This window comes from Nerophis lumbriciformis, linkage group LG28 (assembly GCF_033978685.3).
Source record: "Nerophis lumbriciformis linkage group LG28, RoL_Nlum_v2.1, whole genome shotgun sequence".
Lineage (NCBI taxonomy): Eukaryota > Metazoa > Chordata > Actinopteri > Syngnathiformes > Syngnathidae > Nerophis > Nerophis lumbriciformis.
Genome location: NC_084575.2, coordinates 2693464 through 2716292, shown reverse-complemented (window position 1 = coordinate 2716292; position 22829 = coordinate 2693464). Strand labels below are relative to the sequence as shown.

The 22829-nt window shown below is 40.9% G+C and overlaps 1 protein-coding gene and 1 non-coding gene across 2 annotated transcripts; both read right to left on the bottom strand.

Moving 5' to 3' along the window:
- Positions 1–523: 523 nt before the first annotated feature.
- On the bottom strand, positions 524–16666 carry LOC140680208 (uncharacterized). Its single transcript, XM_072916658.1, has 3 exons — positions 16355–16666; positions 15072–15338; positions 524–1031 (listed from the first exon to the last, which is right to left on the bottom strand). Exons 1-3 carry the CDS (start codon positions 16455–16457, stop codon positions 703–705), a joined length of 699 nt encoding a protein of 232 aa, XP_072772759.1. The 5' UTR covers positions 16458–16666; the 3' UTR covers positions 524–702.
- A 695-nt stretch (positions 16667–17361) lies between these two features.
- LOC133571351 (5S ribosomal RNA) lies at positions 17362–17480 on the bottom strand. Its single transcript, XR_009810442.1, has one exon. It is a non-coding gene; the product is annotated as a 5S ribosomal RNA (ribosomal RNA).
- Positions 17481–22829: the final 5349 nt, after the last annotated feature.

Here is a 22829-nt window from a genome sequence, read left to right as displayed (position 1 = left end):
CATATCCACATATATATGGTGTATCGTGACATGGCCTAAACATATCCACATATATATGGTGTATCGTGACATGGCCTAAACATATCCACATATATATGGTGTATCGTGACATGGCCTAAACATATCCACATATATATGGTGTATCGTGACATGGACTAAACATATCCACATATATATGGTGTATCGTGACATGGCCTAAACATATCCACATATATATGGTGTATCGTGACATGGCCTAAACATATCCACATATATATGGTGTATCGTGACATGGCCTAAACATATCCACATATATATGGTGTATCGTGACATGGCCTAAACATGTCCACATATATATGGTGTATCGTGACATGGACTAAACATATCCACATATATACAGTATATGGTGTATCGCAACATGGCTTAAACATATCAACATATATATGGTGTATCGTGACATGGCCTAAACATATCCACATATATATGGTGTATCGTGACATGGCCTAAACATATCCACATATTAATAAATGGCCATATCGCCAAGCCCTAATTAGAATGTGATTTTTTTACTTTTTTTAATATATCCACCATCATGTCTTTCATAATGATTGTGAACGATAGAAAAATTCCCAAAAAGTGCAGTTCCCCTCTAAATTCCAATGATTAGATTTAAGACTTGAAGTGTATGAGCATGAAGTGATGAAGCCTACTTGGATGAGTCTTCTAAGACAAAGTGAACAGTCCAGTTGTGATGGATTGAATGCCCTGAGAATAAAATGATATGTGCTTACTTGGACTGTGATGAAGCTGTGAGGACTCAGGTGCTTTGTCTTCATGCTCTTCAGTCTTCACAGAGACAACAGTCAGTGGAAACTTGCTGACATCATCCTCCTCCTGCCCTACAACACACTCTCCCTCCTCTTCCTCTTTCATGTGTGGATCCTCCTCTTCCTCTTTAATGTGGGTGGGTTGTGGATGCTCCTCTTCCTTTTTAATGTAGGTGGGCTGTGGATCATCCTCTTCCTCTTTAATGTGAAAGGGCTGTTGAACGTCTGTTGGGTAAATAAGTAAATAAAATAAAGAGAGAATAGAAATAGTTTTGGACTGACACTGTTAACACAATGACATTATTTGTGTTCTTTAGTGTGTTGTGTTAAAGGAGTGTAACAAAACAACCAATAAAAACACGGGAAATACTTCCTTTTGTCCCAGCCACTAAAGTTAATTCAAAAGTGAGTCCAAAAACAGACTTGGAAATTTGATGAGGAGCAAGTTTTTTTTATAAGTACAAGGCAGCAATGATTGAGGCATTCTTAAAGGGGAACATTATCACAATTTCAGAATGGTTAAAACCATTAAAAATCAGTTCCCAGTGGCGTATTATATTTTTCGAAGTTTTTTTCAAAATTTTACCCATCACGCAATATCCCTAAAAAAAGCTTCAAAGTGCCTGATTTTAACCATCGTTATAAACACCCGTCCATTTTCCTGTGACGTCACATAGTGAATACAAACAAACATGGCGGAAAGAACAGCAAGCTAGAGCGACATTAGCCCGGATTCAGACTCGGATATCAGCGGCTTAAGCGATTCAACAGATTACGCATGTATTGAAACGGATGGTTGTAGTGTGGAGGCAGGTAGCGAAAACGAAATTGAAGAAGAAACTGAAGCTATTGAGCCATATTGGTTTGAACCGTATGCAAGCGAAACCGACGAAAACGACACGACAGCCAGCGACACGGGAGAAAGCGAGGACGAAATCGGCGATCGCCTTCTAACCAACGATTGGTATGTGTTTGTTTGGCATTAAAGGAAACTAACAACTATGAACTAGGTTTACAGCATATGAAATACATTTGGCAACAACATGCACTTTGAGAGTGCAGACAGCCCAATTTTCATCAATTAATATATTCTGTAGACATACCCTCATCCGCTCTCTTTTCCTGAAAGCTGATCCGTCCAGTTTTGGAGTTGATGTCAGCAGGCCAGGGAAGCTAGGGTCGATATTCTTCTCTTGATCATCTTCGGTGGCATAAGGGACGGTGTGAGCCAAGACATCCAGGGGGTTTAGCTCGCTCGTCTGCGGGAACAAACTGCCGCCATTGCTTGCCGTGCTACCAAGGCCCTTTGTCCCTGAATTGCTCACACACTCCGGCAGATTCAATGGGGGTCTGGCGGCAGATTTCTTTGAATTCATCATTGGAAATGCATCTGCTTTAAGTGTCGCAGGATATCCACACATTCTTGCCATTTCTGTCGTAGCATAGCTTTCGTCGGTAAAGTGTGCGGAACAAACGTCCAATTTCTTGCCCCTTTCCCATCTCTGGGCCACTGGTGCAACTTGAATCCGTCCCTGTTCGTGTTGTTACACCCTCCGACAACACACCGACGAGGCATGATGTCTCCAAGGTACAAGAAAACAGTCGAAAAAACGGAAAATAACAGAGCTGATTTGGGCAGATTGCGGATTGCTTCCAGATGTGAAGTCACGTTGTGATGTCATCGCTCTGAGAGCTAATATTAGAAAGGCGTTTAATTTGCCAAAATTCACCCATTTAGAGTTCGGAAATCGGTTAAAAAAATATATGGTCTTTTTTCTGCAACATCAAGGTATATATTGACGCTTACATAGGTCTGGTGATAATGTTGTCCTTTAACTTTACACTCACTGATAAAGTGTGTAAATATTTTATTCTGTATACGGTCTATGACACCTAAACTTTATCTCTAAACTTAACCACAATTTGTGGCGTAGAATGACGTCTGGAACTCAAAATAGTTCCACATGTCTGGGAACGCCACCGATGGATAATCTTTGATATTACTCAACAAATCTTTAGGGATCTATTCTGTTTAATAATTAGATTTTTTTCTCGTATCTGCTTTTCGCAGGAAGAACTCGGCCAGGGGTGTTTAAACTAATTTTAGATGGGGGCCACATGGAGGAAGATCTACTCCAAGTTGGCCCGACTGGTAAAATTACGGCAAGATAACGTAAAAATAAAGACAATTGCAGATTGTTTTCTTTGTTTAAAAATAGAACAAACACATTCTGAAAATGTACAAATCATGTTTTTTTTTGTTTTTTTTACATACAATAGTATTATATCTTTAGTTGTCCTTTTTTACACTTTCAGAATGAATTATGTGATAATGTTCATCAGTCAACTCATTGGTGTTCATTTTCAATCTATCAAGATAAATAAATAATATCAAAATCAAATTACAGGATGTTATTGATGTAGTTTGTTCATTTTCCCCGACTGGTGCGCTAACATCATGTGTTTTAGTTGTGTTTTACATATGTAGCATCATCTACAAAGATACAAAGAATTGCTATTGCGACATCTCGAGGACACATTTAGAACAGCAGTTTATTTCATTCAAAAATTTCGACTCATTTTTGTACTTAGCAAACTCATCCCGTCTCATTCACTCATTCACACACTGATGGCGGGATCTGCCGTGCAAGGCGCTTACCACGACCCATCAGGAGCAAGGGTGAAGTGTCCTGCTCAAGGACACAACAGACGTGACTAGGTTGGTAGAAGGTGGGGATTGAACCAGGAACCCTCAGGCACGGCCACTCTACCAACCGCGCCACTCGCCTTCCACCATCGACCTGCCTGCTAGCCTTCCACCATCAACCTGCCTGCTAGCCTTCCACCATCGACCTGCCTGCTAGCCTTCCACCATCGACCTGCCTGCTAGCCTTCCACCATCGACCTGCCTGCTAGCCTTCCACCGTCGACCTGCCTGCTAGCCTTCCACCATCGACCTGCCTAATAGCCTTCCATCGGCCTGCTGTTTACCTCCAGCCATTGGCTTCGTCTACGGGCTTCCACCTGTCGGCCTTGGTTGCTAGTCTTTAGCCCTGTCTGCTAACATCTTCAAAAGTGGTGAAACAAGTGGAACTTCTCCTCTCACTATGTCACAAATTATTATATTGTGTTTTATACTTTTGTGTGGTTTTACTGGTGTCCCAAATGGGTCTGGTCACCCCCACTCACGAGCTATGCTAATTCAAGATGCACAGTTTGACATATTTGATAATTTGACATTTCATCATAATGGCAGCTACAAAATAACCTCGGCCTTATCTCAGTTGAAGATTTCTGTGACTTTGGACAAAACCAAATGGCTGCATACTATGGTAGAGTCCATTCATTCTTATTGTTTCCTTGTTTTGAGAGATCACGTCAACATTACTGCATCCTCCCCTATTGTGAGCACTTACTTTCACAGATTAAAGACCGACTCAAAAGATGGTAACTTTAAGCACAAATGTTTAGTTATATTATTGTTATTGCTCTCAGGAAATGTTGAGACTAATCCAGGCCCTGATCCACCTACACAATGTTTTACACCTGCGGATTTTAAAACTAGATCTGGTCTTGGGATTATTCATATCAATGTTCGGAGTTTACTCCCTAAACTGGATATGATAAAGATCTGGATAAACTCAACAAATGCTGATATTGTAGTCTTATCTGAAACTTGGCTTAAACAATCTGTGCTTGATACAGACAGTGTTTCCCAAACACTGTAATTCTTTCGTGGCGGCCCGCCACGAAAGAATTACGTCCGCCACAAATGGATTTTTCGGCTTTTGACTCGGTCGACCGCTCATAAAAGCAATGGGACTGTCTGTGAATGTTGCTTGTAGTTACACCTCAGGTGCAGTAGGTGGCAGTAGCCTACTATGCACTATGCAATAGCACTTAATTCACCTGGTGGGCCAGAAGAAGAAGAAGAAGAAGAAGAAGAGGGACGGACGGACGGAATCAAAATACTCGCCGGCTACTTTTCATAATGATGGCGCTTCCTACGTTTCTACCTCAAACGTCCAAAAGCTGCTGAAAGCCTTGATCCAGGATGCCATGGGGAAAAAAACTTAAATGGTGCCTTTTGGCGACAGTTAGCAGCTTGGTGGCTCATAGTCGGCTAGCTAACGCTTGCTAGCGTGGTAGCATTGCTTAATTTTTACAGGTTATAGGTAGATAGTAGTGATGGGCCCGGCAACACCGATGCATCGGCGCATGCGTCGAGCTCAAAGAGCGAAACCCTGTGTCGGTGCGCGTACCGCTTTTTGAAAGTCACGTGACCGATCATGAGCTGTTTTGGTCACGTGACCGATACGCGAACTGTGTCGCACTCCCGCCTCCTCTGTGCCCTGTGAGCGGGTCTTTTCTACAGCCGGAGAAATAATAACTAAGAAGAGAAAGCGTCTAAAATTGAATACGTTGAAAAAACTGTTTTTTTTTAAATAAAAATGTGTAAAAAAAAATTAATAATAATTTCCAGGTCCACAAGCATCCTCATTCACAACACGTTCTCTTAGATTTCCATGTTATGATACATGTTCACATTATTTATTGACTGTGTCTAAAAAAGACAAAAAATATATTTTTATTTAAATGAAGTTATGAAATAATCCTAAATGAAATACAATGACTTGGTTTATATTATTGTATATACTAGGTCAGTGGTTCTCAACCTTTTTTCAGCAATGTACCCCCTGTGATTTGTTTTTTTAAATTCAAGTACCCCCTAATCAGAGCAAAGCATTTTTGGTTGAAAAAAAAAAGATAAAGAAGTAAAATACAGCACTATGTCATCAGTTTCTGATTTATTAAATTGTATAACAGTGCAAAATATTGCTCATTTGTAGTGGTCTTTCTTGAACTATTTGGAAAAAAAGATATAAAAATAACTAAAAACTTGTTGAAAAATAAACAAGTGATTCAATTATAAATAAAGATTTCTACACATAGAAGTAATCATCAACTTAAAGTGCCCTCTTTGGGGATTGTATTAGAGATCCATCTGGATTTATCAACTTAATTCTAAACATTTCTTCACAAAAAAAAAAATCTTTAACATCAATATTTATGGAACATGTCCACAAAAAATCTAGCTGTCAACACTGAATATTGCATTGTTGCATTTCTTTTCACACTTCTTTTTGACAGACATTTTAGTGACAAACCTGAGCTTGTGCTTCACTGAGTTTATGAACTTACATTCATATTTTGTTGAAGTATTATTCAAGAAATATATTTATAAAGGATTTTTGAATTGTTGCTATTTTTAGAATATTTTTTTAAAATCTCACGTACCCCTTGGTATACCTTCAAGTACCCCCAGGGGTTCGCGTACCCCCATTTGAGAACCACTGTACTAGGTCATAAAATCAGTGTCAGTTGAGTCGGTCCATAGGTTGCCTGTAGGGATTTTTAATCTCCAGCAGATGTCAGTATTTAGTGACACAGTATCGACACAGTATCAATACAGTTTTGCAATGTGTCGAAACGCTTCATGACGCCTCATCAACCCATCACTTGTAGATAGGTTATAGCTGCATCGCTCGCGGCTCGTCATATATTTAACGTTAATCCGTGATTTCACCGAGCGTTTCACTGACGGTGAGCAGCCTGACGCTGCTTCATTAACACCGCCGCTGTTTGACTCGTGGCCCGGGGCAGACGCACGTAGTAACAGTCACGTGTTACAATACCGACGAGCTAACGTGTCCAGGTTATAACCATGTTGTCAATAAACACACATGGACTGAAGCTAAATTGTCCACTGTCCACTGCAGCATGTGAATGCAATGAAAAGAATAAAATCTGAGCCAACCAGCTGTTAAAATGTTGTCCAGGTTAATGTTTTGGCCATTAAAGGCCCTTCATTTTAAGATTTCAACTGTGATCGGGCTTTAAACAGGTGGCTGACCTGTTCAGATGGGTGTAACTGCTACTGGTCAAATAATGTGAAATAGCATTTAATTTTACATGTATGCAATGCCATTTAAATGTAATTATAGATAATAATAATAATAATAATAAATACTGTGTAGTGTTGTAAATAGTCAACGGGAAGGATTTTAGTAAGATATAAGCCATGAGCACTACACAGCCAGAAAAAAACCTAGGCAGGACAAGTAAAAATATTGGGGCAAGTAGATTTGAGAAGTCGGGCAAGTAGAAAAAACCTTAACGTTGAACCCTGCATGTGTTGAGCTGCTGCCGCTTAAGGTTAGACGGCACTGTACATAGAGCGGTTCTGCTCGTTAGTAATAAATTCTAATGTTGGATGTTCACTCCTTCACACAGATGAGTATAGAAAAATATTTTCAACGGCCGAAAAGGGCTCGACTTGGAGAGGAGGTAGGCCTACAGTCCGGACCACAGGTGCGACCTGTTCAGCAGCAGGAGGAGGAGGAGGAGGTTGACTGACTGTGGCAGGACACCTCTGCCTCTGTTTCACTTCATGTTGCTGGTAAATATTATGGTTGTAGTAGTAGGCTAAATTTAAATTATTTAGTATTCACTAATTAAAGGGGCAGAGCTTTAAGAGACATTTTAGCTTTTATATTTTATAAGATATATTTTTTGTAAGAACCACAATTAATAAATATATTTCAGTGAATCACTAATTGTTCAAATCTGTATATAAATATGTACATAAAATGTTGTAATTATATTCCAACTCCGCGTTCTTCTTGGTCATCGCCGCTGCCGCCACCCGACCACACCACCACAAATAGATGCCCGTCCTGTGGGAAACACTGCAGGTGCATGTCTTTGGAGGTGGGAGGGGCCTATCCCCAGGTGCATGTCTTTGGAGGTGGGAGGAAGCCGGAGTACCCGGAGGGAACCCACGCAGTCACGGGCGGGACATGCAAACTCCACACAGAAAGATCCCGAGGCCGGGATTGAACTCACGACTACTCAGGACCTTCGTATTGTGAGGCAGACGCACTAACCCTTCTTCCACCGTGCTGCCCCTAAAGTTAAAGTGCCAATGATTGTCACACACACACACTAGGTGTGGTGAAATTATTCTCTGCATTTGACCCATCACCCTTGATCACCCCCTGGGAGGTGAGGGGAGCAATGAGCAGCAGCAGTGACCGCGCCCGGGAATACTGCCCAAAACAGCAATTCAAATCTGCTGAAACAGCTACATAAATGGGTTATACTTGTATAGCTTTTCTACCTTTTTAAGGAACTCAAAGCGCTTTGACACTATTTCCACATTCACCCATTCACACACACACATTCACACACTGATGGAGGGAGCTGCCATGCAAGGCACTAACCAGGACCCATCAGGAGCAAGGGTGAAGTGTCTTGCTAAAGGACACAACGGACGTGACTAGGATGGTAGAAGGTGGGGATTGAACCAGTAACCCTCAGATTGCTGGCACGGCCACTCTCCCAACTTTGCCACGCCATATAAGCAACATGCTTTGATGAAGCTAGTAAAGAGACACACAGACTCCAATGCCACTTCACCTCCACCTAAGGATTTTAACGAGGCACTGCTAGCCAGGACAACATTGATAGAGCCATTGCTCTATCAATGTTGTATGTGCTAGAAGACATGCAGGCTATTTCTACAGTGGAGTCACCCATTTTCAGGCAGCTAATTAGCATGATACTGGCGTCAAACAACAAATGGCACGGAAAACATGTTCCAAGTACCTGGACAGAGAGTACATAAACATGGAAAGCGAGCTAAAGAAAACACTCCAAACTCTGCCTCTGCTCATCATTGAAGGTACACACTGTCAATTCTCTTATATACTCTTTCATTCTAGACTTCTAAAGTGTTTGATTATCACATCACTCTAATGATGCTAGTGGGCCAGGCCAATCTTTCCTTATCTCTAAACTAAAACTGGGGAAATGCGTAGAGTGTTCTGGGCTTCAGTACAGTGTTGATCTCCTGAATACATGATTTTATTTCACAATTCCTTGAGAGAAAAAAATGCCTGGTTAGGCTTTGTGTATGTCATGTGTGCCTTCCTTGGGTGAAGCCAGCTTTAAAGCTATGTTGTTATTATGCAGTTTGTTACTTATGTATGTTATGTTGCAGCTATTTCAAATAGTTTTGTCAATTTGTTGTGGCCTGAAATAAATTGGCCCTTTGAAACATATCTTTGTCTTTGTGTGTTGTATGTAGGCCACATTGCTTAGCAGAGTTCAGTAATGCAAATGCATGTCAAGTTGATCAACAGATTGTATTATTCTCCAGTGCAATAACAGTACTGAAATGAAGGCTAAAAGGGCATTATTGGGAGCCTTAAAAAAAAAAGGGAGAAAAAAATAAGTAACTAAATAGTTACTTTTCTCAGTAACGCATTACTTTTTGGTGTAAGTAACTGAGTTACTTTTGAAATAAAGTAACTAGTAACTGTAACTAGTTACTGGTTTTCAGTAACTAACCCAACACTGCCTATAATCCACCTTTTCAGGTAGTAGTAGCAGACAGCTAGCACTATTCGGCCTGCCTGCTACTAGCCTTCCACCATCAGCCTGACTGCTGCTAGCTTTCCACCATCGGCCTGCCTGCTGCTAGCCTTCCACCATCGGCCTGACTGCTGCTAGCCTTCCACCATCGGCCTGACTGCTGCTAGCCTTCCACCATCGGCCTGCCTGCTATCCTTCCACCATCGGCCTGACTGCTGCTAACCTTCCACCATCGGCCTGCTTGCTATCCTTCCACCATCGGCCTGACTGCTGCTAACCTTCCACCATCGGCCTGCCTGCTATCCTTCCACCATCGGCCTGACTGCTGCTAACCTTCCACCATCGGCCTGACTGCTATCCTTCCACCATCGGCCTGCCTGCTAGCCTTCCACCATCGGCCTGACTGCTATCCTTCCACCATCGGCCTGCCTGCTAGCCTTCCACCATCGGCCTGACTGCTGCTAGCCTTCCACCATCGGCCTGCCTGCTAGCCTTCCACCATCGGCCTGACTGCTGCTAGCCTTCCACCATCGGCCTGCCTGCCAGCCTTCCACCATCGGCCTGACTGCTGCTAGCCTTCCACCATCGGCCTGACTGCTGCTAGCCTTCCACCATCGGCCTGCCTGCCAGCCTTCCACCATCGGCCTGACTGCTGCTAGCCTTCCACTATCGGCCTGACTGCTGCTAGCCTTCCACCATCGACCTGCCTACTAGCCTTCCACCATCAACCTGCCTACCAGCCTTCCACCATCGGCCTGCCTGCTAGCCTTCCACCATCGGCCTGCCTGCTAGCCTTCCACCATCGGCCTGTCTACCAGCCTTCCACCATCGGCCTGCCTGCTAGCATTCCACCATCGGCCTGACTGCTGCTAGCCTTCCACCATCGGCCTGCCTGCTATCCTTCCACCATCGGCCTGACTGCTGCTAACCTTCCACCATCGGCCTGCCTGCTATCCTTCCACCATCGGCCTGACTGCTGCTAACCTTCCACCATTGGCCTGACTGCTGCTAGCCTTCCACCATCGGCCTGCCTGCTAGCCTTCCACCATCGGCCTGACTGCTGCTAGCCTTCCACCATCGGCCTGCCTGCTAGCCTTCCACCATCGGCCTGACTGCTGCTAAACTCAACAAATGCTGATATTGTAGTCTTATCTGAAACTTGGCTTAAACAATCTGTGCTTGATAAAGATATTTACATTCATGGCTATAATGTCTATCGTACTGACCGACAAAGAAAAGGTGGTGGAGTGGCCATATATATTAAGCAGAGGTTTGATGTTAAATTAGTGCTCTCTGAATCAGTAAGTAAAGAACTTCAACTGTTAGCACTTGAAATTGAATTAGCTAGAAATCACCACATTATGGTAGTGGGTTGTTATAGGCCTCCATCTGCCCCTAGTAATTCCCTATCTACTCTTGTGAAGCTTCTGTCTCAACTGAAATACAATGAAATAGTGATTTGAACTGGGACTGGCTCACATCTGTGTCTGACTCTTTGAAAGCACAGTGTGAATCTCTAAATTTAACACAATTAATTAACTCAGCTACAAGACCTAATCCTAAATGCCCTCAAAAAGCTAGACTCATTGACTTAATTATAACAAATATTCCCTTTAAATGTGTTGCATCTGGTGTTTTCCCTAATGATGTGAGTGATCATTGTGTGATTGCAGTAGTGCGAGACACAAGGATTCCTAAAAGCAAGCCTCGTCTTCTTGAAAAACATTATATTAAATTATTTGAGACGCAAGCTTTTTTACATGACTTGCATCTAGAATTGCTCTTTTTGATAATGTTGAACTGGCTTGGAAATATTTTCTCGAAAACTTCTTGAGTATAGTGAACAAACATGCCCCTTTTAGAAAATGTAGGGTTAAAGGACGTGACAATCAGTGGTTTACATCGGACCTGTCAGATGTATTGCATGAGTGTAATGCTGCTTGGGCCAGGGCACGCAAGTCAGGGTTAGAAGCAGATTGGTTGAATTTTAGACAATTAAGAAAACAATTTACCTCTCTCCTTCGGAAAGTCAAAATTAGAATTGTATTTCTCCACAACAACTGAAAACCTCAAACACCCAAAGAAGTTTTGGAAAATCATCAAATCTTTGTCCGCCTGCTGTAATTCAGTCAATCTCCCACCTAGTATACTTGTTGATGGCGTCAGAGTAGGTGACAGAAGAGAAATGGGTAGTCATTATAATAATCATTTTATTTCCTCTGGTTTTCTCTATAATTCGGACAACTCTACTGAAGTTCCGCTAACTCCGGAAAGAACCGTTGAAAATACCCAGGTTTTTAACTTTACGCCCTTTACCACAACAGAGGTCATGAGGGCTCGAAAACAACTTAAACCTAGAAAGCCAGCTGGCTCAGATAAATTGGAGCCGCTCTTCCTAAAGTTGGCAGCTGAAATTATAGCTGGACCACTGACTCACATTTTTAACCTTACTCTAATTTCAAATGAAATCCCTTGGATTGGAAATCTGCCCTTGTAATCCCCCTATTAAAAGGAGGTGACCCTAATAATCTAAATAATTACAGACCGATCTCTAAACTCTCTGTTCTGGCAAAAGTGCTTGAATCCCTTATCAGTGAACAGATAAAAGACTTTTTGGACACCAACTTTATTCTGTCACCATTTCAGTCAGGTTTTGGCAGAAATCCAAGTACTGTTACTGCTGCTATGAAGTTTATAAATGATGTAACTGAAGCTCTTGACAAGAAGCAGTGCTGTCTGTCTCTCTTTATTGACTTTTCAAAGGCATTTGATACTGTTGATCATGTCATTTTAATCAAAGTCTTTCAGCTATTGGTTTTTCTCAGCAAGCAGTTGGATGGTTTGCAAATGACCTCACAAACAGAACTCAGGCTGTTCAGATAGAGGGTTCCTTCTCGGAAGTACTGCAACTGAAAAAAAGGGTGTCCCTCAAGGTTCTGTGTTGGGCCCATTATAAATTAATAATTAATAATCTTGGACAGAATATTCCGAACTCAACTTTCCATTCCTACGCTGATGATACTGTCATATACTGCACAGCACCCACTCCTGCTGAGGCCTTTAAATATCTACAACAAGCATTTGACAGAGTACAAGAACAACTTTGCTATCTTCAACTGCTTTTAAATGCAGAAAAAACATGTTCTTTACCACATCAAAAACTGTAAGATCAGCACTGTGTGAGAACATTTGAACAAGAAATGGGCAACAAATTGTGTTAGTATCTGCTTTTAAATATTTAGGATTTTTAATTGATGACCACTTGAGTTTTAAGGAGCACATTCAGTATGTTGTAAAGAAAACTGAAACTTTTACTGGGATTTTATTATAGAAACAAGTCTTGCTTTTCTTTTACTGTGAAACAGAAATTGGTGGAAACAACCTTTTTACCTGTTATTGACTATGGAGATGTGTTGTACATGAATGCTACTGCTGGTTGTCTCCACAAGCTGGATAGTGTGTACCACGGGGCACTGACATTCATCACCAACTTACTCACCATTGTGTGTTATACTCAATGGTTAACTTACTCACCATTGTGTGTTATACTTAATGGTTAACTTACTCACCATTGTGTGTTATACTCAATGGTTAACTTACTCACCATTGTGTGTTATACTTAATGGTTAACTTACTCACCATTGTGTGTTATACTCAATGGTTAACTTACTCACCATTGTGTGTTATACTCAATGGTTAACTGGACATCTTTATGTGCTCGACGCCTCAATCATTGGTACGTGTTCATCTACAAAACCATTCTGGGTATCACCCCATCTTATCTGTCTTGTCTTTTAACAAAGAAACAAGGAAGTCACAATCTTTTTTCAATGAATGTTCTGCAATTTGTCGTCCCCAAAGTAAGAACTGAACTGGGCAAGAAAGCATTTAGGTTTTCAGCAATGAAGGCTTGGAATAACCTACAATCCAATATTCAACTTCAAACCCTTGTTACCGTATTTTCCGCACTATAAGCCGCACCTAAAAACCACAAATTTTCACAAAAGCTGACAGTGCGGCTTATAACCCGGTGCACCTTATATATGGATTAATATAAATATTTATTTTCATAAAGTTTCAGTCTTGCAACTACGGTAAACAGCCGCCATCCTTTTTCCCCGTAGAAGAGGAAGCGCTTCTTCTTCTATGGTAAGCAACTGCCAAGGTAAGCACCCGCCCCCGTAGAAGAGGAAGCGCTTCTTCTTCTACGGTAAGCAACCACCCGCCCCCGTAGAAGAAGAAGCGCGCGGGTATTACGTTTCATTTCCTTTGTGTGTTCCATGTTGATATACGACTCCATGCGCGCCCACATCACAGATGGTGTCAAAAAACAAGTGAAGCACACAAATACAACACTCGCCGTCATTCCGGGTGGATTAACCAAAGAACTTCAACCGCTCGATATTGGTGTCAACAGGGCATTTAAAGCACGACTGCGAACGGCGTGGGAACAATGGATGACCGAAGGCGAACACACCTTCACTAAGACAGGGAGACAGCGCCGGACGACATACGCCAACATCTGCCAGTGGATCGTAAATGCCTGGGCGGATATTTCGGTCACAACTGTGGTCCGAGCTTTCCGGAAGGCAATGACTTCGACGAGACGCAGCCGGCCATTTTGGATCCCGTATTCGCCCAACTTTTTAATTCGGACACCGAAGGAGAAGAATTTGAGGGATTTATGAATGAAGAATAACTTCAGAAAGTGAGCGTTATGTTTATTTTGTGTGTTGTGACATTAACGTTCGAGCAACATTAAGTTATTGATGTTATTGCTCTGCACTATTTTAAATTTTACTATGTTTGTGATTGCACTTTTGCACATTACCGTACATTTTGGGAGTGAACAGAGTTGTTAGAACGCTGGTTTTTAATATATTATTAAAGTTTGACTGACCTATCTGACTGTTTTTTTGACATTCCCTTTAGCGCAGCGTAGGCGCGGCTTATAACTCAGGGCGGCTTATGGTGCGGAAAATACGGTACATTGAATGAGTTTAAAGCTTCTGTGAAAGGATTGCAGTCTACCTTGTCTGTATGCACATGTGTTATGTCAGCAAGTTTTAATGTTGTACATTTGATGTTTTACGTGTTGTTTACTGTTTTTAATGTAACCTTGCTGCTGCCCTCTTGGCCAGGTCTCCCTTGGAAAAGAGATCTTTGATCTCAATGGGATTTTTACCTGGTTAAATAAAGAAAAAAAAACAAGAAAAAAAAAAACAGCTGTTTATTTGAAGTCTTAAAGAAGTCAACTATGTGTGCAGTGCAAGGTGAAATGCAGTTATGTCATCTTCTTGTCAATAACACACACATCACACTTTTGCGTGTTGTTGCTTCCTTATTTGTCATTATTCAAAGCTGATTTTAATGTGTAGCAGCGGCAGCTGAACTCAATGTGACAACGTGTCATAGTTACGTCAGTCACCTGGAATTAAAAATACCAATAGTTGCGTCATTAGTCCAGAATCTTCACGGTCCTCATGGATGACATAATTAGGAACCAGTACTAAAAAAATGGTACTTGGTATACATCCCTAATCTTCACCACTAAACCTTTGAAATATGCTGACATGTGTGCTGCTAAAGGTAAATAAACAGTAGCCATATTGAATGTTTGCCTTCATTTGACCACGTGAGGTAAGGAGGACGGCCTCTAGGTCACATGGTTACACCCCAGCAATTACACTGTTGATGATTGATGAGCATTCATTTTTAAATGGTGGTGTTAAAAAGCAAGTATATCTCCATCTTTGGTCATAAATGTGGCCCCCGGATGAACATGTGTCACAAACATTGTATTAGATGATATGTGGATGTTGTGCTTACTTGGACTGTGATGAAGCTGTGAGGACTCAGGTGCTTTGTCTTCATGCTCTTCAGTCTTCACAGAGACAACAGTCAGTGGAAACTTGCTGACATCATCCTCCTCCTGCCCTACAGGACACTCTCCCTCCTCTTCCTCTTTAAAATAGGGGGGCTTCGGATCCTTCTCGTCCCCTTTCAAATGTGAGGGCTGTGGATCCTCTGAAGTGAAACTGTCCCCCTGCAGATGAGGGAGACATTCTTCTTGGTGTCCAATCATCTGATGGATGTCTACAGGACACAAACAAATCACATTTTAACTCCTACATGCTAAATATTAAATCGTACATGAAATATAGGGCTGTGGCTATTGAAAACGTTATTAATCAAGTGTTCGACTGGAAATGTTTTCGATTAATCGAGTAACTGGATAAAACATAGTGTTGCTTGGTTAAAGACAAATTTAAGCGACTTTAAGACATTTCACTTAATAATGAACGGCCAATTGGTTTGAGATGGTATGAGATCAAGATGTCATCTTTAGGTCAGGCTTTGTTTTTTCCACAATCACTGCCACATTAAAAAGTTAAAGTACCAATGATTGTCACACACACACACTAGGTGTGGCCAGGTTGTTCTCTGCATTTGACCCATTATCCTTGATCACCCCCTGGGAGGTGAGGGGAGCAGTGAGCAGCAGCAGTGGCCGCGCCCGGGAATCATTGTTACGGTGATTTAACCTCCAATTCCAACTCTTGATGCTGAGTGCCAAGCAGGGAAGTAATGGGTCCCATTTTCATAGTCTTTGGTATGACACAAGCTACTGATCTCAGGGCGGACACTCTAACCACTAGGCCACTGAGTAGGTGGATGTAGCAGGTGTTGTAGTAGGTTAATGGCTGCACCAATATGAAGGAAATAACAGGTCAGTATAGCTTTTACACACATAAATAACTTGTCAAACCTGCCAGCTAGCAGGCTAGGTTTACAGCGTCAGTTACCATGGTAACTGACGCGGACTTTGTCTTACCTCTCTTATTTTTGGAGGTCAAACTCAGGAGCTTTACATACTCAGGAGTTTGCACTTAACCTGCTCTCTGGAATATTCCCCCGGTGACTGTGTGAGTTTTGTGTAAACATGTTGATACACTTTGTTACAAACTGAGAGGAACATCAACCTCTCATAAATATTGTGTGTCTGAACATCCTCACATGACAATTCATCTTCCTATAGACAATCTATTGAAGAAAAGTGTTCATAATAAATATAAAGTTAGTAAAGATGTGAGAGTAAGAAGTAAACAAACCTGTTGTGTGTAACACAACTTGATGTTTTTCATGTTGTCGCTCCTTCTCCTCTTTTGTTGGACAAAGTTCCTCCTCGTACTCTGCTATGGTTCTTTCGCACATTTTCACACAATCACAACACTTTACACTCACACTTGATCTCTGCTTAGCGATGTGTTTTCATCTCTCTTTGTTAGCAGCTAACAAGCTAAGCTAACTAGCAAGCTAAGCTAGCTGGAGAAGTGCGCTCAGACTAATATACAAACAGTTATTATGACTCTATTTAATAGAGTGTAATAAAGGACATATATGTGTACATGGACGCACAGATTAAGAACACTGAACTGTGACGACTGCAATAACGTCTTCACCGTCAGACGCCATCTTGCTTTATCCTCGCCCTGTTTAGTTCGCGCGCAGTCTTGTCAGATCTCGCGAGAGAAACACTTAACCAGCTCAGATCTCGCGAGAGAAACAATTAACCAGCTCAGATCTCGTGAGAGAAACAATTGACCAGCTCAGATCTCGCGAGAGAAACAAGTACAAACCAGCTCTTTTCCAGATTTCGCGAGAGTAACAAGTAACCAGCTCTTCCCCCCCACCTCCGGTGAAAATAAAAATAAACTTTTGCATTTTCAAAAACAAAGACATACAACTTATTTTGGTAAATAAACAGTAGCTTATATGACCCCTTTAAATCATAAGTTGGCTGATCAGAGCGAGACGAGTCGTGGCTCCTCAGCTTCATGCAGGACGGAGTGGTAGGAGGCGTGGGCGAGGTTGACTGACTGCAAAAGACCACACCATTATTTTTAAATCAATCTAAATATTGCTCTAGTTGGTATTTGTGTTTTAAATCCTGTTGTAAAGGTTTGTACTTTCAACTGTAGTTGTAAATATTAAGTGGAATTGTATTATAATAACCGAATATATTCCCTTATTTTGGAATAGTTGCAATTAAAGCAATACATGAATCACAACAGCTGTAGTCTCAGCACTTTGTAGCGCCCTCTGGCGTGAGTGTAAAAGCTTACAGCACCTGGTATTCCCAGGCGGTCTCCCATCCAAGTACTAACCAGGCCCGACCCTGCTTAGCTTCCGAGATCGGACGAGATCGGGCGTGTTCAGGGTAGTATGGCCGTAAGCCGAAAGACGAGGTAAAACCAACCTTTTTAAATGGAACTCTTACAGACGGGATGGGAGACAATTGTTATTTATCTAAGAGCCTGGCGCGCATGCGTACACTAATGTGCTTTTTCTGTCTGTGTGATTGTCTTCCTTTGCTACGGCGGTCAAGTTGCTTTCACGGTGGATATTTGCCTCCGGAGCTCCAGCGGAAGCTCCCCCTCACTGTGCCCACACTGCTCTCTCATGCTGCGGGGAGATTGCAGGAGAGGTGCCGCTCTCAACACTACTTTATGCTTAGGGACCGTCAATAAATTACTATTGTCTTCGAAGATGTATATCTGCTACATCAAAACACTGATTCATCTAAAAGGAGGTCAAATAAATAGTCCTACATTTTTAATATCGTTCCTGATTTTATCATTTAAATATTTTTTAATGTAAACAAATCCATGTCATCATGCAACTTAGTAACCAAATTCCACTTTATATTAGTCGTGCTAACCTTTTATTTTAAAATAGGATCAAAAACATTTTGATATTAAAAACAAATGTTTATTTTCAATAGATTCCTGGTCATATGACCTAAAATCCCAAAATCACTTGATATTTGAAGTGTTTTCTCTAATGTGTTTCACACCTTTTTGTTTTAAATTGTAAGTTTAATTGGATTTTATATACATTTGTAATATTGAAAACCATGGTTTCATTTTTAGTTCCCGCAACAACTACGACTATCCAACATAAAACCAACTTAACTCTCATTTGGAGCTCATAAAAATGCTGCTAATTATCTGTATAAGAAATATCATCACGCACATGATCTTTATTAAAAAACTTTTTTTTAAATAAAACCCTATTTTAAAATAAAAGGGTGTGCGTTACACTAAAAGGTTAACATGGCTAATAAGTGGAATTAGGTTACTAAGTTGCATGACATTCAGACTATTGGGAAAATATCCTCTTTTTTTTTTATATTAAACATGAATATAATTTTAAAATTATGAAATAATGGGCATGCACAATAAGGAGGTATGACTAATTGTTTACCTTCTTTTAGATGAATCAGTGTTTTGATGTAGCAGATATACATTTTTCAAGACAATAGTGATTTATTGACGGTCCCTAAGCATAAAGTAGTGTTGAGAGCTGTGATGAGGTGGCATCTGAATGCAGCTGGGATAGGCTCCAGCACCCCCTGCCACCCCAAAAGAGACAAGCGGTAGACAATGGATGGAGAGCTGCACCTCATACAGCCAGAAAAAGCACATTAGTGTACGCATGCGCGCCAGGCTCTAAGATAAATAACAATTGTCTCTCACCCCGTCTGTAAGAGTTTCATTTAAAAAGGTTGTTTTTACATCTTTCTTCGGCTTACGGCCATACTACCAGAGGTGGGACCAAGTCATTGTTTTGCAAGTCACAAGTAAGTCTCAAGTCTTTGCCCTCAAGTCCGAGTCAAGCAGGGCCGGCCCGTGGCATAGGCCGTATAGGCAAATGCTAAGGGCGCCGTCCATCAGGGGGCGCCACGCCAGTGCCACAAATGTTGGGAGAAAAAAAAAAAAGAAAAAAAGTTGGTACTATTATTTCTAAATACAAAAAATAATCCCACGTTAATTAAAATGCAAAGTAAAGCCTATTTAATAGAAATATTATTTGTTACAACATTACGCCCCCCCCCCCCCCCCCCCCCCCCCCGCACGGTGCGCACCCTCCCTTCCCGTATCGTGACTCTTTTTGGACCTCCCCACATCAAAAAATCAACACAAGATGCCAAAACTGTCAGGTGCCCAGGGAAGAAAAAAGAGAAAAGAAGAGGAGGAGAAACGAGAAAAGACAGAGGTAGCAGGTAGGTAACGTTAGCCTACATGAAATTATTTGTCTGTTACAGAATGTGATAGTAACCTGGCTTTTTAGCATTAAGCTAATGTTACATGATTTGGCAATTGCTAATCAATAAATAGCTAGTTCTGTTTTAACGTCGGGTTAATTGTGGAGGGGGCTAAATTGTTATGGAAAATAATAATGTAACGTTAGGTAATTACAGTACTCCCACTTTACATTCCTCAGGGACATTTCTTTCTTTCTTTAGTTTATTTGGAACATGAACACACTTACATCATAATACATCACACAATTTCATATCATTTCATTTTACATCATGCCCGAAAAGGAGTAGGAAGAAGCAAAGCTTATTTAATCCTACCTCTTTCCCACTTCAAAGCGTTTACAAATATATAGAATCATTTACTGACCTTTTTATATAATAAAATAACATCTATGAGTTAGTATACAACAGTTTTGTAATATGTAATTAATTAATTAATTCAGTCATTATTAACATACTGAGATGAAGAATATCTTATTTTCAATAAGGTTGAAAGTATTTCTCATAATTCTTCTTCTTTGTACTCTGTAAGCACTTTTATTTTGAACAACCTCTTAAATTGGATCATATCAGTACAATTTTTAACTTTTTTACTTAATCTATTCCATAATTTAATTCCACATACTGATATGCTAAAAGTTCTAAGTGTTGTACGTGCATATAAATGTTTGTATTAGGTCTCTCTCAAGCAGGTGTTTTTTGTTTACATTGTTATTGCCTTCTGGTTAGCTAATGTTTGCCCTGCAGGTAATAGTCACTTTTCCACCCCTTTATATATTAGGTATAGTTGTAAGTAAAAAAAAAAGGTCAAAGACAAAGCTATTCGGGTTCTTGTGAGTATATACACTTCACTGCCGATGTGGGGGGGCACCACCTAAAATCTTGCCTAGGGTGCCAGATTGGTTAGGGCCGGGCCTGCTTGAACCCCAAGTATGGTTACGTAATTTATCTCGCCAAGCAACGTTTGTAAGTGTAACCGGGGATTTCCACTGGATGTGGAATAGCGGCGCCACGGCGACAGACTCGTTCCATTTATTGTTTTGAAGTCAACATGTCAGTTTCCACCGCCTGACTTCTATATTTAGTGGTCGACACAACAAGACGGTTCAATTGAGCTAAAATCTGCTCGTGTGGGACAAGAAGTCATGCATAAACACAAAATAAATGATCCAGTTTACTTTCAAAGTAGAATATTCTGTTTAAGGCGGATGGTATTCTACACTTTGAAAATACCTAATGGACATGAAGTCCACTTGTCAAAAGGTTTTCAGACCTAATTTCACCTCCTTGACACAAATAGACAAAGACATGCTGATTCTAAAAGGCCCAAAATGAAAGAATCATACAACAGGCATATCCCCCGGCAGACATATGGGGGCATGTGTCAAATACCAGCTGATACGAGGACTTGAATAAAAATCATTCTCCTACAGTTTCAAAGCAATGTGTACATTAAAATTCAGCGTTGTATTAAAATGACTAGTTCCATCTCCAACATGAACACTAACACTACTAACACTACTGCACACAGGAAAACGTGTGGAGGAGAATTGCAAGTAGCTGAAACAAAGATTGAAAATGACTGACAAAAGGCTCACTTTGTTCATGTACCGTATTTTTCAGAATATAAAGCGCACTTAAGATACTTTCATTTTCTCAAAACTCGACAGTGCGCCTTATAGTCCGCTTACCGACCTCGAAGCAATTTTATTTAGTACAAGGTGCAATGATAAGTGTGACCAGTAGATGGTAGTCACACATAAGAGATACCTGTAGACTGCAATATGACGCCATTAAACAACAAAACTTTTTATGTTCCATTGAAAATAAAGAACATTACACACACAAAAATCTGTCAAAATGTTTTAGTACGACTTTAAAAGCCGCACCGCTTGATGGATTGTCGGACCATTATGGCTACCGTAGTCAGAGATACAAGTTTTACTATGATGTGTGTATAAGGACCACAAAATGGCACCCATTAGCAGACATATTATCTGGCGTTTTGTTTCGCAATATTATGCAAAACCAACTTTTCTTACCTTCTGGTACCTGCTGATGTGTATTTGGGATCTGCAGAAGTCCTGGAAATTTGCGCACGTCCATGCCGATGCCATAATCGATAAGCTTCTTCTTTTTCCCTATCTTCTTGTTATGGGATATTCACCCTCTGCTGTTGCCATTTCTAATATAAAGTAGTGTAAAATGATGTCAGTAAAGCTCTAAAACAAACCGGTGTAGTGAGTTTACATTATTCACCCAAGGAACTTTAGTTATTAGAGACTTCCGGTCAGACGCTTTTTCACGGGACACATTTCCAATGTTGTTGTTGCACTAGTGAGCCACGGATGAGGAGATGCTGCTCCGTTGTTGATTGAAGTAAAGTCGGAATGTCATTAAAACAGTTAGCTCCATCTTTTGACACTTCTTCCAATCCGGTCCTTGCACGCTACACCGCTACAACAAAGATGACGGGGAGAAGACGCTGTCGAAGGTGAGCCACGTAAATAAGACCGCCCCCAAAACGACGCATCCGGAAGCGACTGTCAGAAAGTGTAGGTATATATGTATTTACATATTGTTGCTCATTAGCGCATTAATTTCAAAAACACATCACAAAGTTTTTTGTTTTTTTTAACAAGATTACTGAATATTACACACTACAGAATTCATGAGAGCCAACAAACAAACAAAAAACATCACCTACTGTACAAAGTCTGCTGTGACTATGACACAGACTGATATAATCTTGTTATATTCCCATTTAGATAAACAATGATTCATAATCGTCGCACAGAAGAGAGGGGTGAAACCAAGCATCTTTTTGTGTCGTTCGCCATTGCTGGGTCTAAATTGGCTGTCAAACGGTACCAACTTGTCAAAGTACATCTTCATCCTTCTACTATCCAGGTGAGAGGCATAATTCATGATCTGGAATAATCTTTCACCAGCACCGAGGCGAGGAAGGAGCTCACCAGCCGGTGATGTCAACATAGACACACAAGCTATAAATAGTTTGTCTGCGTTAGCACTTATAATAACAATATCATTAATACTTGGTTGGTATTCAAACCACTAAATGCAAATGGAGTATTGTTGGCACTTTTTGGATGGTTATAGAGGACCTCCCATTGGCTCCATTGCAAGTGGACATTTTTTTACAAACCCCGTTTCCATATGATTTGGGAAATTGTGTTAGATATAAATATAAACGGAATACAATGATTTGCAAACCATTTTCAACCCATATTCAGTTGAATATGCTACAAAGACAACATATTTGATGTTCAAACTCATAAACTTTTTTTTTTTTTTTTTGCAAATAATCATTAACTTTAGAATTTGATGCCAGCAACACGTGACAAAGAAGTTGGGAAAGGTGTCAATAAATACTGATAAAGTTGAGGAATGCTCATCAAACACTTATTTGGAACATCCCACAGGTGTGCAGGCTAATTGGGAACAGGTGGGTGCCATGATTG